General features: G+C 42.2%; 1 protein-coding gene across 1 annotated transcript in view; it reads right to left on the bottom strand.

The window, feature by feature from the left end:
* Rprd2 (regulation of nuclear pre-mRNA domain containing 2) overlaps positions 1-17,902 on the bottom strand; it is a 57,740-nt gene that overhangs the window by 4,458 nt on the left and 35,380 nt on the right. The window contains 5 exon segments of the mRNA XM_040752214.1: positions 1-1,967; positions 8,734-8,934; positions 10,043-10,303; positions 11,203-11,485; positions 16,644-16,819. Coding sequence (XP_040608148.1) covers positions 1-1,967; positions 8,734-8,934; positions 10,043-10,303; positions 11,203-11,485; positions 16,644-16,819 — 2,888 coding nt within the window.

Below are 17,902 nucleotides of genomic sequence, written 5' to 3'. Positions count from 1 at the left end.
GAGATGATGCTCAAATGTTGAGTTGAAACTGCTGGAACGAAAGCTGGCGACACTCTCCTGAAACTGGGGCGCCCGTTCCTTGTATGGCGTTGTTTTAAAGCCAGTGAGGCCTCCGCTGCTCCCACCCCCAAGGGATGCCAACTCAGAAGCACTTGAGGGACCATTGTCAAAAGAGCTGCCTGGTGTGCTCAGATCAAACCAACCCACTCTTGAAACCTCCCTCCCGTGTCCTCTATTTCCTTTCCCAGGAACTCGGATGGACTCTACAGTCTGTATCGGCTCCCCTGACATCCTCCTATTGGCTGCGTTATGATAACCCAGAGTTTCTATGGGGGCCCCCTTTTCTTCTGTGCTATCAGGCAAGTCTAAACAGGAGGAAGAGACTCGGGTTTCTATGCGGTAGTGTTCTTCCTGTTGCTGTTCAGTGGTAGGCAAGCTGGGCTGGGTGAGGTTTGACAGACTGACACCATCACTTGAAGTACCCTTGTTGGGGGTCTGGCCAAAATGCTTATCATCTGAGGGTTTTCGAGAGGCATTTTTAAGCATATTCTTAAACTCAATCGTCGATGTGGTGGAAATCGTGGAGGCCAGGACCTTCTCCATGCCTGAAGTAGGTGGGTGGCCCGTTGGAGCAGCAAGGGCATTCTGTGAAGAGAAAAGGGAACGATGTGGGACTGAGCGAGGAGAGTCTGGGTACTGCTTCTGTGGCAAAGGGAGATGCCCAGTGGCAGGCTGAGACAAGCTACTGTGGTTGGAGTCAGGGGTGAAAAATGAATCATTCTTACTCGGTGATGGTGACCGGTCAGACCCAGGTTCATTCCCTCTTATACTGAAGGCACCAAATAGCCCAGGGGGAGATGAGAGATGGTCACAGTTCTCACTAGAGTCTAGGAGTGCCCTTACAGATGGAGGGAAGGCAGACTTTACCCCAAACTCTTGGGCCCTGTGGTTATAACTGGACATGATTGGCTGGTAATCAGTGGTGTCAGAAAGCTTGCTTGACTTCAGGATGGATTTGGCTGGTTTCTTCTCTAGGTTCATCATGGCAGAGGGTGGAGGCCCTGAATATTCGAAATCTCGATAATCCTCATCTTCCTGGAAAGAAGTGTCAGGGAAGAACTTTTCCTGTGAAGAGTCCATCAGGGAAGACGGTCTCTCGACTCCCTCGGATGGCTGCTTGTAGGAAGCATCACTGGCTAGGCTGAAGGGCCGATACGTAGACACAGAGTTGGGAAGCTCTTGGGAGTAGCTTTCTTCTCTTCCAGCAGGTGGTGATCTTGTACTGCTCGGTGTTGAGGAACCTGGACTGATGATCTTAGAGAGCAGGGACATAGTGTCTACACTGCTGGATGTGGGCTTGTCCATCATCTCATCCTGGGTGGGTGTCCCACTCCGTTCATCCCGAACAGGGGTTCCATCAATGTTGTCAGCTGAAGTGCTAGTAGGGCCGCGCTGGAAGTCTGAGGAGTGGCTTTCTGATGGGGCACTGGATCCCAAGCTGCTCAGGATTGGGATGTTTAGGTTTAACCCACTGAAGCCAGGGTTACCTTTTAAGAAGTTGTGGATCTTCATTTCCAGGCTTGGGGAAGTGGACTCTGATTCCAGCTTTGGCTTGGAGACCTCTGAGGATTGGCACATGGCAACTTCAGTAGGTGGGGCGGCAGGACTAGTATTGTGGGTACCTGTAAATCCTAAAGAACTGGATGGTAATTTAAAAGTAGTGCTTGGGAGCACTGGGCTTTGCCCAACTGATGCCTTGCTTGCTGAAGTCGAAGAGACTTCAGAAGTTGAAGAATTAGGAGAGTAGTTGAAGCTTTTGGAGATAAAAGACTGGGTATTGGAGAGCACATTTCTCCCCTTTATGGTAGAGCCTGTGGTGGTGGCAGGGGAGGCTGTAGAGCTCTGGGATGTAGCTTCACTGGCTGGCACTGGGTTCCCAGTAACACTCTGAAGTAAAGATGACAGGCCTGTAGAAACACAGATTAGAGGGGTTAAAAAAACAACTACCCACATCAGAACATCAGAACGAAAACAAGGCAAGCTTATTAGATACTATCACTCACTTTGGTGGGAACCAGATACATTTTAAAATACAAAGTTAAAAGGAATCCAGACTAAACAGGCAGTGACTAGATGTCACAGAAAGCATCAGGACAATTTATCAATCTAAGACAGTGAAGCATTCTGATATTCCCAGAACAATCCAGACACAAGTCCAGTGCTAAAAGGTCACAGCAAAGAGGGATTTTTCCATGTCAGAATCATTTACAGCTTAAACAAAACAAAGCTTAAACAAAACAAGGCAGGAGAGGAACGGAAGCAAGTTCTTCTTAGCACAACATTCTAAGCCAGTATCTGTGTCTGAGCTATGGAATCGCTCTAAACACAAATGAATATTCCCACTTTTCCATCCATCACAATTTACTCCAATATGTTAGCATGCACTGTTGTTTTCATGAAGAACATATACAAAATTCAGAAATCTGCTTCAATAGTATTTTTTCAAGAAGTCTATCTCTTGCTAGAGTACTGTCACTTTTAAAATTATTTTGCTCTTCTGGCCAAGCATTGGCGGCACACGCCTTTAATACAGCATTTGGGAGGCAGAAGCAGGCAGACCTCTGTGAGTTCGAGGCCAGCCTGGTCTACAGAGCGAGTTCTAGGACAGCCTCCAAAACAATACAGAGAAATCCTGTCTTGAAAAACCAAAAACAAAACAAAAAAAAGTATTTTGTATGTGTATGAATATTTTGTCCTCATATCCTCAATATATGTCTATGTACCACTTGAATGCCTAATGCCCAAGGAGGCCAGAAAAAGGTATTGAATCCCCTGGAACTGGAGCTACAAACAGCTGGAAGCTATGTGGGTGCTTAAAATCATCTCTCCAGTCCTGTCTTTTAAATTTTATTTATTTTTTTATTTTATATGCATTGGTTCTTTGTCATGGGTGTCAGATCTCATGGAACTGGAGTTACAGACAGTTGTGAGCTGCCCTGTGGGTGCTGGGAACTGAACCTGGGTCCTGTGGAAGAGAAGTCAGTGCTCTTAACTGCTGAGTCATTTCTCCAGGTCCAGTCCTGTCTGTCTCTTTATTGGGGGGGGCTGAGTGCTCATGAAATACAGACTGGCCTTATACTCTAATCCTCTCAACTCCACCTCCTTAATGCTGAGATTTTAAGTGTATATCATAACACCCAGCTTCCCCCACCCCACTTTAAATTTCAAGTTTATTTACTTTTGAGGCACAGTCTCAGCTAATAGCTCTGCTATGGAGACTAGGCTGGACTTGAACTCATGGAGCTCTTCCTGCCTCTGCTTTCTGAGTACTGAGATTATAGGCACATGCCACTACAGCCTGGCTCTCCTCTTTCTTCTAAATTACTTTATTTATGTGTATGTGTGTACATTTGTGTAAATGTATGCCATATGTGTTCCGGAGCCTGTGGAGGACTGAAGAAGGCACTGAATACTCTGGAGCTGGAGTCATTACCAGATAAGGGTGCTGGGAACTGCTGGCCACTGTTCACCCCTCTTTTCATCTCTTTCCAGTTTTTTTGAGACAGGGTGTTGCTAGGTAGGCCAGGCTCCCCTCAAACTTTCAATCTTTCTTTCTCTTAAAAAAACGTAGGGATTACAGGTGTGCATCACAGAGACAATGTTTTCAAGACCAACTCTGCTTGTAAAAGACAGCAATAGTAAACAGAAAAGCAGGCACCACAAAGTCTTAAAAGTCAGACCAATAGAAGTGCTGTTCTTATCATACAAATATCCACAATTCCTGTTTTATACTAGGAGAATCCAAGAAGTACTCATCAGAACAAACTGACAATGATGAGATTCAACCCTGTACACTGACAAACCTCAAAATCATGGAAAAAGAATTCGTTGGTTCAGGCTAAAGCTAGTGAAATCAAAGTGCTCCTGAAAATAAAACAAACCCCAGGATCTCCTTACACAGCCAGAGTGGATTCAACCTCATGATATTCCTGCCTGCCAAAATTATAAATGTATACTGCCATGTCCAGGCAGAAAACAGTCTAAAAGACAAGAAAACTGAAAAGGAAATAACATAAGATCCTCTTAAGCCAATCATACTTTCTCATATCTACTCACTTTCTAGTCAAAAATGAAAATTTCAGCTCTTACTAATCTACCAAACCTATCTTTTGGTAATGAAACACCTAAAGAAAATATTCCTGCTGGGCGTTGGTGGCGCACGCCTTTAATCCCAGCACTCGGGAGGCAGAGGCAGGCGGATCTCTGTGAGTTCAAGGCCAGCCTGGTCTACAAAGTGAGTTCCAGGACAGCCTCCAAAGCTACAGAGAAACCCTGTCTCAAAAAAAACAAAACAAAAAAAAAAAAAAAAAAAAAAAAAGAAAATATTCCTGATACTTCAGTAAGTGCTTCTTCAAAATATCAATTTAAAATCATATTTACTGAGGGATTTCAGTTTTCCTTGACTTCTAATTTTTACAATTAATTTTGTATGTGCACAAGCACAAGTGGACCTACACGAGGAGGCCAGAGGTCAATTTCAGCATCAGCTCCTCAGGAGCATCCACCTGGGGCTAACTGATCAGGCCAAGTCAGTTGGGCAGCAGGCTTCTTTTGTCCCTGCTTCTCTGGTGCTATGATCACAAGCACATGACACCATACCTGGATTGTAATGTGGGTGCTGGGGATTGAGCTCAGGTCCTCATGCATGCACCTGAACAAATCCTAAAGTTAATCTAAGTAAATGAGCTTCATCATGCCTTTCACCTTCAACCAAGAGCTTTTCTTCACCTCTCATGGATTTCTAGTTTAACATCTACATAGACACAGACAAATTTATTATGTCTTTGAGAGAAAATATGGTTATTTGTTTTTCTGTGTCTGTCTTACTCTGCTTAACACAATGATCTCCAGCTACACCCAATTCCCTGCAAATGTTTTTTTTTAATGGTCTTCATAAGGCTAAATTAAATTAAATGTGCATATGTACACATTTTATCTATATGTGGATAGATGTCTAGGCTGGTTCCATTTCTTGACTACTAAAGTAAGGCAAAATTAACAAGGACACAGAAGAATCTCTATGGTGTGTTCATTTCAGTTCAGATGTAGACCCAGGAACAATCATATCTGAGTTTCATTTTCAGCCAGGAAAGTTCATTCCGACTTCCATGATGGCTGTACCAGTTTACAAACCTACAGCCCCAGACATAAATCTTACTTCATTATTGTTTTTGCTTTGCATGCGTTATGTGAGCACTCTACACTAAGCTACACTCATGGCTGAGGCCCGTCTTCTGGAGGCAGTCTTGCATCATACCCCAGGATGAAGCAGCACTTAGCCTCCACTGGCATAAATTGTGAAGTTTCTGCTACTGCCTCCCAGGTAGGGGGGGTCACATACACCATGCCTGCCCTTTGTTTATTTATTCTTTTGTTTTTCAAGACCGGATGTTCTAGAACTCACTATATAGACCAGATTGGCCTGAGACTCACAGAGATCTACCTATACCTCCCAGGTGCTAGGACTAGAGGCATTCGGCACTACGCCCCATTATTTATTTATTTAGTTTTCTCAAATAGGCATTTGTTATACAGCCCATGCTAGCCTTAAACCTATGGCAATCCTGCCCAAATGCTGGGATTACAGATGTGAGGTGTGTATGATTTTAAAAAGAGATTCAGTGTCATCTTCCACTGACCACTGGTTTTCAAAGATAGATGCTTTCAGGCCAGGGAGATGGCTCAGCAGGTAAGACACTCGATGCCAAACCTGATGACTTGAGTTTGATTTTCACCACTCACATTGTAGAAGGAAAGAACCAATTTTACAGGTTGTTCTTTGATCTCTATAAGAACTGAAGCTCATGTGCCCCCCCATAAATAAACAAAAAATAATGTAGATATTAGATTTTTGAATATGTAAAATCTTTTTTGTCACTTTACTATATGTCTTTCATATCAACAAGCCATGAAGTCTTTCTTTTGAAAATTTGTCAACAGGATTATGTATGACAAAAACTGAACAAAGTTGCAGGCAAATGGATGGCACTAGAAGAAACCATACTGAGTGAGGTAACCCAGTCACAAAAAGAGAAACTTGGTATGTACTCACTCATTTATGGATTTTAGATATGGATCAGGGGAGTGTCAGCCTACAATCCCACTGCCAGAGAGTCTGCGAAACAGAACCTTCATCCAGCGACTTATGAAAGCAGGAGCAGATACCACAGACAAACACTGAACTGAACTCCTGGAATCCAGTGTCAGAAAGGGAGAACTGATGGGCAAAGGAGTTAAGAGTAGACTGGTTTAGCCCACAGAACAGTTGACCTGAACAAGGGGGAGCTCTTGAACCCCAGATTGATGGCTGTGTGGAAAGCACCCAGACCCCCTGAATGTGGGTGTCAGTGAGGAGGCCTAGGTAACCTATAAGGCCTTGGGTAATATTTATCCCTGGCATACAAATAGACTTTGAGTGCCCATGCCGCAATGTGGGATGCTCTCTCAGCCTGGACTCTTGAGGGAGGGCCTAGACCCTACCCTGGATGACATGACAGACTCTGGAGATCCACCATGGAGGGCCTCACCCTACCTGGGGACCAGAGTGAAGATTGGGTAGGGGACTGGGGGGGTTGGTGGGGAGGGATGGGGAGGAGGGAGGGAGAGAGAGAGAGAGCTGTGATTGACATGTGAAACAAGCTTGTTTTTAAATTTTAAAAAAAGGAAAGAAGAAAAAACCATATAGGAAGCAGAAAGCAAAAAAAAAAAAAAAAAAAGAAAAGAAAAGTTATGATTGGTGAAAAAAAACTGAACAAACTTCTAAGAAGTTAGTTTCCTTCCTTCCTTCCTTCCTTCCTTCCTTCCTTCCTTCCTTCCTTCCTTCCTTTCTCTTTCTTCTTTTGTCTTCTGAGACAAAGTTTCTAAAACTCAGAGAGACCCACCTGCCTATGTCTCCTGAGCACTGGGATTAAGGTGTAAAAACTACTCTGTGGGCCGTGGTGGCAGGAAGACAGCCTGGTTTGCAGAGTAGAAACAACCCTAAAACACAGTGATGCATCTATGAGTGACTTCAAATTTTTACTGTATCTGCAACATGACAATCTCTCTTGAGTTATACAAGATGAGCTGTTGTAGATTATCAAACTTTTTTGTGCTTAAAAAAAAAATCTCTGGGCTGTGGTGGCCACACCTTTAATCACAGCACTTGGTAGGCAAGAGGCAGGTGGATCTCTATAAGTTTGAGGCCAGTCTACAGAGCAAGTGCCAGGGCAGGCTCCAAAGTTACACAGAAAAATCCTGTCTCGAAAAACAAACAAACAAAAACAAAAATCAACATGGAGCTGGAGGAATGGCTTAGAGGTTAAGAGGTCCCAGAGGTCCCGGGTTAAATTCCAGCACCCAAATGGCAGGTCACAATTGACTGTTAACTCCAGGTCTAGGGAGCCCAACACATATACATGCAGGCAAAACACGAATGCACATAAAATAAAAATAAATTATAAAGCCGGGCGTTGGTGGCGCACGCCTTTAATCCCAGCACTCGGGAGGCAGAGGCAGGCGGATCACTATGAGTTCGAGACCAGCCTGGTCTACTGAGCGAGTTCCAGGACAGGCTCCAAAGCCACAGGGAAACCCTGTCTCGAAAAACCAAAAAAAAAAAAAAAAAAAAATTATAACAAACAAAAACCAAAAACAGAATCCCACTGTGGTCTAAGCTAGCCTGTAACTTGAAATCTGAGATCTGATTCTCCTAAGAACTGAGATTATTAAGAACATCAATTCTTTACTGCTAGTTCTAACAGAGAGGGGTTTCAGATGATCACTTAATAGTATTTAGTCCTGTAAAACAAAGTTCTTTATTTGAAGATAAAGGTGACCCAAAACAGTCTGGGAACAGAAAGTAACACACACCTACACTGCCCTACTCACATATAGTACAGGGCTCCTCCTTAGCGAAACTAACATTTTAGACTACACACATTTTGTGGCTGGAGACTATTCTATGTATTATAGGATATTTAACAACATCTGTCTGACCAGGTTTTACAATGTTGACACTGTTCTGGAATCTGTTAATTAATTGCATAATTATACTGAGAAGCTTAAGAAGGGCTGTGTAGGTATCCGGAAAGTAAGGGGAAAAAAAGGATGTATTATAGGTCAACATTAGACCTCAACACACACCACGAAGTGCTGGTAAATTCCTTTAATCCCAGCACTAGGGAGGCAGAGGCAGGTGAGTTCAAGGACACCCTGGTTTACATAGTGAATTCCAGGACAGCCAGGACTACACAGAGAAACCCTGTCTTGACCCCCCACCACCACACACATACAAAAACCAACCTAACACACACTAACCTATACTAACAGTTAGGATTAATGTAACTCCAGTGGTGCCGTGGTACAGATCATGGTATTAAATAATCAAGAAATCTGGTTTTTAGTTCCAGCTCATCACAGATCAGATAGACTTGTGACCTTAACCAAACATATCACTTCACTGAGCCTAGTTTTTTTTATCTGAATGGGAGTAATAGACTAAATAATATTTAGTCTGTTTCAGTGTTGGCATTTTCAATTCTGTAAATGCCACTTCATAAGTGATAACTATAAAGGCACTATTAACTAACGATATTGGACATTTCATGGCTTTGGATCCCTGAGAACTAGAGTCCAAGATAACCCTGGAGACAAACATTCACAATTCAAGTCATCTGGCACATGTCAGTTTACCTTGAAGTGCAGGGGCTGACTGTGTCTGGGTTTTAGAAAGGGCAGAGAGAATGCTCTCTGGGGTGATCTCCACCTTTGAGAGGATATTTGCCAAAGGGTTGTGAGATGTTGTTGTGGCAGGTGCAGGTGTTTTCAGGCCACTGGCAAGGTTGCTGGGACTGGTAGGCGTTCCTGGAGAAGGTCTTGATGCAGAACTGACCCCTGGTGGCAGAAAGATGAACTCAAGAAGGTGCAAAACTGAATTTATGACGCTTTCCACTCAATAAATGATTGTTTAATAGTAATTCTTGTGACTGATTTACAAATAGTGCCCATTTTGACACACACACACACAAATCTGGAAATGTGAATGGTTCTATTTGGAATATTCTTAAAACAAACAAGCACTATATTATTTTCACACACATTGATTTTTGGAGCAGTAACCAGGCAACCAACTTCTACCCCAACGGTGTGACTGGGAGTGTGGTGGGGTGTGGTGGTGGAGTGTGAGGGTCAGGAACTAGGGCCTAGGGTGGGGGTAGTTTGGGATCAGAGGCACTACCACTGCAGAACACTGTCAGTACAAGTCTATATTATTGATAAGGGTTTTTCTTTTGAAACAGCCTTTAAAATGACATTATATAAACTCCTTTACATTTTTACACTTCAAAACATTGGGTTGGTTATTAACGCAGTAAAAAGGTAAATGCAGACAGGAGAAAAACATTTAAATTTCTTAAAAAATGACAAAAACCATTATGAGCAGGCGTTTTACAAAGAAATATAAATACGCAAATGGAAAAAAAGCCTTTAATTAAAAGAATAGATATTATCTTTTTAAGACTGACTGTGACAATGGGAAGGGTTAGGAACAATTAAATTTCCAAATACTGGGTATATAAAACGGTATATTATTATACGTAACAATTTAGTTCTAACACAAAAAAAACTTCCAGTTGTATGGTGGTGGCACACACCTTTAGTCCCAGCACTCCGAAGGTGAATCTCTGAGTTCGAGGCCAGCCTGGTCTACAGAGTGAGTTCCAGGACAGCCTCCAAAACAATACAGAGAAAGCTTATCTCGAAAACAAAAGCAAAAACAAAGACAGGGTTTTTTGCGTAGCTGTGTAGAGCAGGCTGGCCTCAAACTCACAGAAATCCACCTGCCTCTGCTTCCTGACCTTGTTTATGTATTTTCAATGAAAAGATTTAAAGAAATTTCAATATCAACAACAACAAACAAAACAAGCAAACAAAAAACCCTTGATGGTTCAATTAAACCAAAGATGAAAATCCATGTTTTACTGTCTTCACTAGGATCTCTTACCTGTGTTTTTCATGACTGATGTTAAGCTGCTAAGGATGGAACTGATTTTTGCCAGATCCACATTTGCCAGGTTTGGTAAAACCAAAGCTGGGGAAGGGGACAGAAGAGAGGTGCTCATGGGCTTTGGGAGAGGTGGGGTTGCTGTCGTGGGCACAGGTGCTGGAGCACACGGTGAGGCCTTCGAGACACTTTCTGTTGGCTTTGTGGGTGCACAAGTGGAGACAGCTGACTTTTCCAGAGGTTTGTCTTTCCTGTCCTCCACTGTTTGAAACAACCAAAGAACATTCTCTGATTAAGATAAGGTCACAAGAGATACACAGATTAATAGCTATGGGTTAAGGCAAGCAGTGGTGGCGCAAGCCTTTAGTCCCAGCTCTCGGGAGGCAGAGGCAGGTGGAGTTCAAGGCCAGCCTGGTCCACAAAGTTACATAGAGAAACCCTGACTCAAAAAAATCAAAACAAAGTTATGGCTTAACAAATTAAGAAAAACCTAGCCAATAAGAAGCCTGAGCTGCCAATCAGTTTATAATTAATATAAGCCTCTGTGTGTTGATTTGGGACTAAAGCCCTGTCAGGACACAAACTTCTGTCCACAAAACACACACACACACACACTTTAAAGTTATAAATTCTAGCTAGGCGAGAGGTAGAGGCAGGAGGATCTCTGTGAGTTCGAGACCAGTCTGGTCTACAGAGTGAGTTCCAGGACAGCCTCCAAAGCAATACAGAGAAACCCTGTCTTGAACCCCTCACCCCAAAAGTTATAATTTCTTAGAATATATTTTGCTTATCTCAATATATCCATTTTTGTTTTGTTTTGTTTGTTCAAGACAGGGTTTCTCTGTGTAACAGCTCTAACTGTCCTGGAACTCACTCTATAGACCAGGCTGCCTATGAACTCACAGTGATCCACCTATCTCAGCCTCCTGAATGCTGGGATTAAAGGCATGCAATACCACTACCTGGCTTATATACAAAATAATTTTATTTCGGTAAGGTATAAAAATCATTTATGAACAATGAGCATTCAGCTTAGAGCTAAGTGCCTATGAAAAGCCCTGGGATTGATCGCCAGTACCATGAAAAAGAAAGCCTGATTAATTAGCAGGAAAGCAAAGTCAATACAGAATAAGCTACTTACTAACCATATCAGGACTTACCAATGATTTTTGATCCGTCATCTTCCACATCTGAGAGTTCCATGTCTTCCACATCACGGTTATCTGTCACAGGCTCAGGTGTAGCAGACTTGTCACTCTCCATGGCTGGTGACTGGGATTCCTCACCACCCATTCCCTGAAATGGAGACTCAGAGCCAGTTGGGGAAGGAGCATCCATACTTGGAGAAGGGACTGGTGATTCCTCAGGGTCAGGAAGGGTTGACTTCAATTGATCCAACTTCTTCTTCAAGTTGTTTACTCGGTTAGCGAAGGTTTTGTAAGCCTAAAAGAGAAAAAAAGAGCTTATTTCTCTGAGAAAAGGAACTCCCAAGCATCATTTTGACTATGATCAGATTTCCTTATTATTATTAAAAACAACTAGCATAAAACAAGAGTATCACCATCTGCTGAGCCAGAGTAGTCTGAGTGTCTCCTTGTGTTCAGTGAATATTACAACCCCAGTCATCTGGGTTAGAAATCTTTTAAAACTTTTATTATTATTGTGCATGTGTGCATATATGATGGATACGGTTGGGCAGACCATGGTGTGTATGTGAAGATCACAGATAAACTCTGTGAACTCAGCTATTTCCTTCCATCTTTATGCAGGTTCCAGGGATCAACTCAGGTCTCAAAAGCCTTTACTTGCTGAACCTTTGCCCAATTAGAAATGCTTTATCAGTCACATTCATGAACCAATACCAGTGATTATTTACTAAACTTCTTACTTTACTCAGATTTCCACTTCCTAGCCCAATATTCCTTTTCTAAGTAAGTATTGTATTCAAGATCACCCATAAGTTATGCTTCCCTGGGTTCCTCATGTTTGTCATAATTTGAATTTGTTTCTGATAACCTTAACAATTGTGTGTATTTACCTTAACAATTCTGATGAGTACTGGTAAGGTCAATTAATTTTACCTAGTCATTATGTCATGATTAGACAGCTGTCAAAAGTTTTTAGGAGGACAGAGTTGTCATCCCAACAAACTCATCAGTTGTTAATGCTAATGCCAATAACATGGTATAAATCCAAGTATGCCTCTCCTTTTCCTTACTATTTTACTGTGTGTATACATGTGTGTGAATAAATATGTAACATGAATACAACTTTTGGAAACTGGCTCTTTTCTACCAACCCTGTAAGTCCTGGGGGTCAAACTCAGGCCGTCAGGCTTGGCAGCAAGTGCCTTTCTTTACTGCAAACCATCTCAATGCTCCCCCCCCCATGCCTTGGTTATCTTAATTGACAAAATCTTAAAGCCGGGTACTTTAAAAATATTTTTTTTGTGCTGGGTAGTGGTGGCACACCTTTAATCCCCACACTCAGGAGGCTGAGGCAGGTGGATCTCTGTGAGTTCGAGGCCAGCCTGGTTTACAGAGTGAGTTCTAGGACAGCCAGAACTGTTTCACAGAGAAATCCTGGCTCAAAAAAACAAAAAGTGATTATATGTGTGTGTGTGTGTATACATGTTGGAAAGCATGTGCAGAAGTCAGAGAAAAAATTGTAGGAGTTTGTTCTTTCCTTTCACTGTTCAGGTCTCTAGGCTAGGGCAGGTGCCTCTACAAACTGAGTCATGTTACCAACCCCCCCCTTTTGCTTTGAGTCTTGAGCCATCATCACATTATAGGTATTACTTTATTTTGGCTAGGCATTCAAAAAAATCATTATTTTAAAAAACCACTAATACCCAGCATGCACATGGCCAATGATAACCACCAGTTCCAGGAGACATGACACCTTCTTCTATACTCTAAGGACACTGTATGAATGTGGTGCACAGATGTATACCTAGGCATATATTCATGTACATAAAGTAAAAATAAAATCTCAAAACAAAAATCTTACAACAACAAAATGAGTTGGGCATGATGGCACATGCCTTTAAAGCCAGTGGTTCAGGAGGCAGGGATCTTTGTGAGTTTGAGGCCAACCTGGTCTACAAAGTAAATTCCAGGCTAATTGGGTCTACTTAGACCCTGTCTGTATAAAAAAGACAGCAAGACTGATGGAGTACTCAGTTGTAGAACATTGCCCAAGCATGTGAAAGGCTCTGGGTTCCATTTCCAGTCCTGAAAAGAAAGAGCTGGCAAAATGGATTCTCAGGCAAAGGCACGGGACACACATAGTGAAGGAGAGAGTAGCATCTAACCTCTACCATGTAGGCTACAGCATTTGGATTATGCTCTATGAACGAACACACACACACACACAAACAAAAACCCAAACAAAAAACAGTTTAACGTTTAAAAATAAATAATACAGGGGCTGGAGAGATTGCCCAGCAGTTAAGATCACTGACTGCTCTTCCAAAGGACCTGGGTTCAATTTCTAGCACCCACATGGCAGCTCACAATTGTCTGTAACTCCAGTTCCAAGGAATCTGACTCCTTTACACCACTGTACATAAAATAAAGTTAAATTACTAAAAATAAATGAATGAATGAATAAATAAATAAGCCAAATGTGGTGGTGGTGTATGCCTTTAATCCCAGCACCCTACAGGCAATGGCAGGCAGATCTCTGAGTTCAAGGCTAGTCTGGTCTATAAAGTAAGTTCCAGGACAGCCAGAGCTACACAGAAAACCCTGTCTGTAAAACAAACTGTGGCAGAATATTATCTGAAGGTGTGTGACTTTTGTTTATGCTGCATCTGTTTAACTCTGTGAAGCTGCAATTCTTTGCCTGTCTAAAACACCTGATAGTTAAATAAAGCGCTGAACACCCAATAGTGAGGCAGAAGCAAGGATAGGCGGGGCTGGCAGGTAGAGTATAAACAGAAGGAGAAATGAGGGAGCAAAGAGGACAAGAGAAGAAGGAGAGAAGCACTGCAGGGGTCAGCTACCTAGCTGGCCATGAAGCAGGAAAGAAAGTAAGACACACGGAAGTAAGAAACATAAAAGCCCAGAGGGAAAAGGTAAACAGGGTAATTTAAGATAAACCAGCCAAGCTAAGGCCAGACATTCATAACCAAAAATAAGCCTCTGTGTGTGGTTTATTTGGGAATTGGGTGGTGGGCATCCCAAAAAGCCAAAAGAGCAAAAACACTACAACAAACAAACCAGGGGGAGGGGGGAGACCCCTCAAAAGCAAAAACAAAAGTACCCACCAAAATAGAGAGACAGATAAAACCCAGAAGTAGGGGAGAAGTCTCCCTAGGTACAATGTTTGCTGTGTAAGCCTTAGGACCTGGGTTCAGAAACTCGACACCCACTTAAAGATTGGTATGATGACTGTAACACAGTGCTGTGTGTGTGTATATGTCTGTGTGGGGGGGAAGGGGGTTCAGCCAAAACAGGAAGACCCCAAGGACTCACTGGCGAGCCAGTCTAGCTGAAACAGTAAGATCCAGGGTTCCTGAGAGAGCCTGTCTCAAATAACGAGGAGGGCTGCAGAAACGCCTTCGTGATACATAAAACAGACTGCTCTTGTAGAGGACCCAGGTTTACCCATGACCTACAACATGCACATGGTGCACAGACATACATGTAGACAAAACACTCATACACATAAAATAAAAATAAATATTTTTCAAAAAATGGGGAAGACACCTGAAGTCAACAACCTTGGGCCTCCAGATGTATATATAGAGGCACATGTTCATACCTTCATACATAACACACACCATAAAACAACACAGATACACATCTACGTAAAGGTTTTGGAAAGTGTTGGAGCATCCAAAATTTAAGTAGTAGGAAGGCCACGAGGAAAGCTAAGCTCTCATGTTAGTAGTGCCCTTTGCTCTGATGCTCCGATTTTGGGGAACAGTGTAAAAGGTTGAGTATCCAGGCAAAAGGACAAAGGGAAGGCACGCAAGGCTGTAAAGCTCTTAGCAGTCTTTTTAGTAGAGGAAAGCAAAAGATAGCTACTCTGACAAAAGGAAGAATCGAATTGGCTCACATTTTAATATTGTTTTCCTTGTTATATTTTCTGAGGGCCTGGGAAGCTCAGCAAATGAGGGCAAACCTGATAACTGAAGCTTGCTGCCTGGAATGCACAGGTAGAAGAGAGCCCATCTCCAAAAGCGGTCCTCTGATGTCTATGCATGTGCCAAGCACATGTGCCTGCTCCCCCTACACACACGCACGCACGCACAGACACAGACACACATGCTAACACCCAACTAAGAATAATGTTTTCTTGTTTTTTGGGGGGGAGTTGTTTGTTTTTCAAGACAAGGTTTCTCTGTCTAACCCTGGCTGTCCTGAAACTCACTAGACCAGGCTGCCCCTCTGCCTCCCAGTGTTGGAATTACAGGTGTGAGCTACCACTGCCCAGCTTTTCACACATACCCCCCTCTCCCTCTCTATATGTATATATGCACATATATAATTTATATGTATTTTGGATAAGAAAATATACATATTTCATTACATCATATATAAATTACACACATTCATTTTGGGGGTAGGCATATGGGCATGCACATGCCATAGTACACATATAGAGGTCAAAGGAAAATTTGTGGGGAAGCTGGTTTTCCCCTACCATGGAAGTCCCATCAGGTTTGGCACTACTAAGTGCCTTTATCCTCTAAACCATCTCACCAGACCCCAAACTATTATATTCTATGTATAGAGTCATATTATGTTTTCACCTAGTCTTAGTTTTCATTTCTATAATACTGTGAACTTCTAAAACAGACTAAAAGAAACAAAGAGGAAAAAGAAACATCAAGGCATGATGAACAATCAATCAAAAGCAGAGGGACTGTTACTATGAGTTACTATGGTAAGCCAGGCATGTCTAGAGGTTGGAGGAAATCACTTCTTGTCAGATGTTCCCAAACTCACATATATTCATGTCTTCTGTCTTTGTGAATATGCATGACTTCAAGGAAGGTCGTGGTACCTTCCCCCCAAGAAACCTATTTCACTCCAGCACCCTGACTTATCAAATCTTTGCTTCTTTGACCACTTGCGTATCAAAATTACAAGGGTACCTCTAGTCATTCATGGTATCACAGCTTAAGAAAAATCTATATAGCCTGGTGATGGTGCATGCCTTTAATTCCAATATGCAGGAGGCAGACACAGGCATATCTCTGAGTTCCAGGCCAGTCTGGTCTAAAGAGGAAGTTCCAGGACAGGCTCTAAAACTATCAAAGAAACCCCGACTCAAAACAAACAAACAAATCCTTTTTAATAGTCCAAATGTATAGGGTACTATAGAAAAAATATAAATATCCCACACACACAAAAGGAAAAGGGGGGGAAAGAAGGAATACTAATACACAATGGTTAGGGTGTTCATGAATGAGGGACCATGTCTTAATCTAATCTAACCAGTTATGTCTTGTATAAGAGCACTAACTATTATTCATGAGTAATTTTTTCATCTGTGTCTAATGTCTAATGTCCCTCAGTGTTAGTCACCCTCTGTAAACAAGGTCTGACACACAGTAAGCATTTAATATAAAATAGTTGCAATTACTTACATTGGCCACCACTTTCACTTCCTTGTACTGTGCTTCATAGAAAATTCCAGCATTTTCCAGTGCTTCTGTTAATGAGGGTCCGTGTTTCACCTGTTTATCTAACCCATTCACAAACTCCTCTAGCTTTGAACTTGCTTCTTCAAACTCTTTGGAGAACTTCTTTCCCCCTGTTTTATCTAAAAGAATGGAGAAAGTATTTAAAATCAGAAAAGTGAAAACACTGATCATAGCTAGATGGTGGTAGTGCACGCCTTTAATCCCAGCACTCAGGAGGCAGAGGCAGGCGGATCTCTGTGAGTTTGAGACCAGCCTGGTCTACCGAGAGAGTTCCAGGACAGCCAGGGCCATATATATAAACCCTGTCTCGAAAAACAAATATACAAAAAATCCAAACATTTGTTTTTAAATTTTATGTGTATGGGCAAGTGCACTACATGCATGCCCTTGGATGCTCTGGAACTGGAATTACAGGTCAACGGTGGTGCATCACCCAGCATAGCTGCTGAGAACTGAATCTCTGGAAGACAAGTGCTCTTAACCACTGATCACCTATCTAGCCCCATCGGTTACTTCTTTTAGCCATACCAGAATTAAGCTCCAACCTTTTTATTTGTATCTACTTTCTGGAGTGCAGAAGGTTCTAACACATGTCTCTTCCATGAGAAACTAAGGTTCAGAGAAGTCAAGTAATCTCATACAAACACTCTTCACCCTTCTCGAAAGGTAGAATAGAGAGGGGATATGGGTATTCACTCTGTCTTTACCTTTCATCAGCTACACAACTTGAACAAGCTACTAATCTCTTCATGAGGCCTCAGCTTCTCTATAAGATGCTTCCAGATTATGACTGGAATTAAGTTACATGGCCTATGTTCAAGTTGAAGTATGGTACAGTGGACAAGGCTGAATTCCATGGATAATATTCAAGTCACTCTAATCAGCAAGTGCATTAGCACTTCTGTTCTGCCAAGACTTTTTGTTCATTCTCAATGAACACACCTTAGAAACATTACAGGCACCTTCATCTTTGATGACTAAACGCACATTAGCAAGTTTAGGTCTCTGTTGTAGAACATGAGCAGAGGCTAGACACAACATCTGTGTTGCTGTAAGCTGTGTAAAAACAGTGTGTCCTGCTTTTATTCTTTTCTATCATGGTTTAAGCACAAAGCAATGTGGAAGGCAGATATTAGGGTCAGCTACTAGGGTATGGCTGGTTTTGTTTTAGGGGGAAAGTAGTCTTGTTATGATCTACTTCC

This window comes from Mesocricetus auratus, unplaced genomic scaffold (genome assembly GCF_017639785.1).
Source record: "Mesocricetus auratus isolate SY011 unplaced genomic scaffold, BCM_Maur_2.0 Super-Scaffold_100009, whole genome shotgun sequence".
Classification (NCBI taxonomy): Eukaryota; Metazoa; Chordata; class Mammalia; order Rodentia; family Cricetidae; genus Mesocricetus; species Mesocricetus auratus.
Note: the sequence above shows the minus strand (reverse complement) of the source record. Positions and strands in the feature narration are given on the sequence as shown.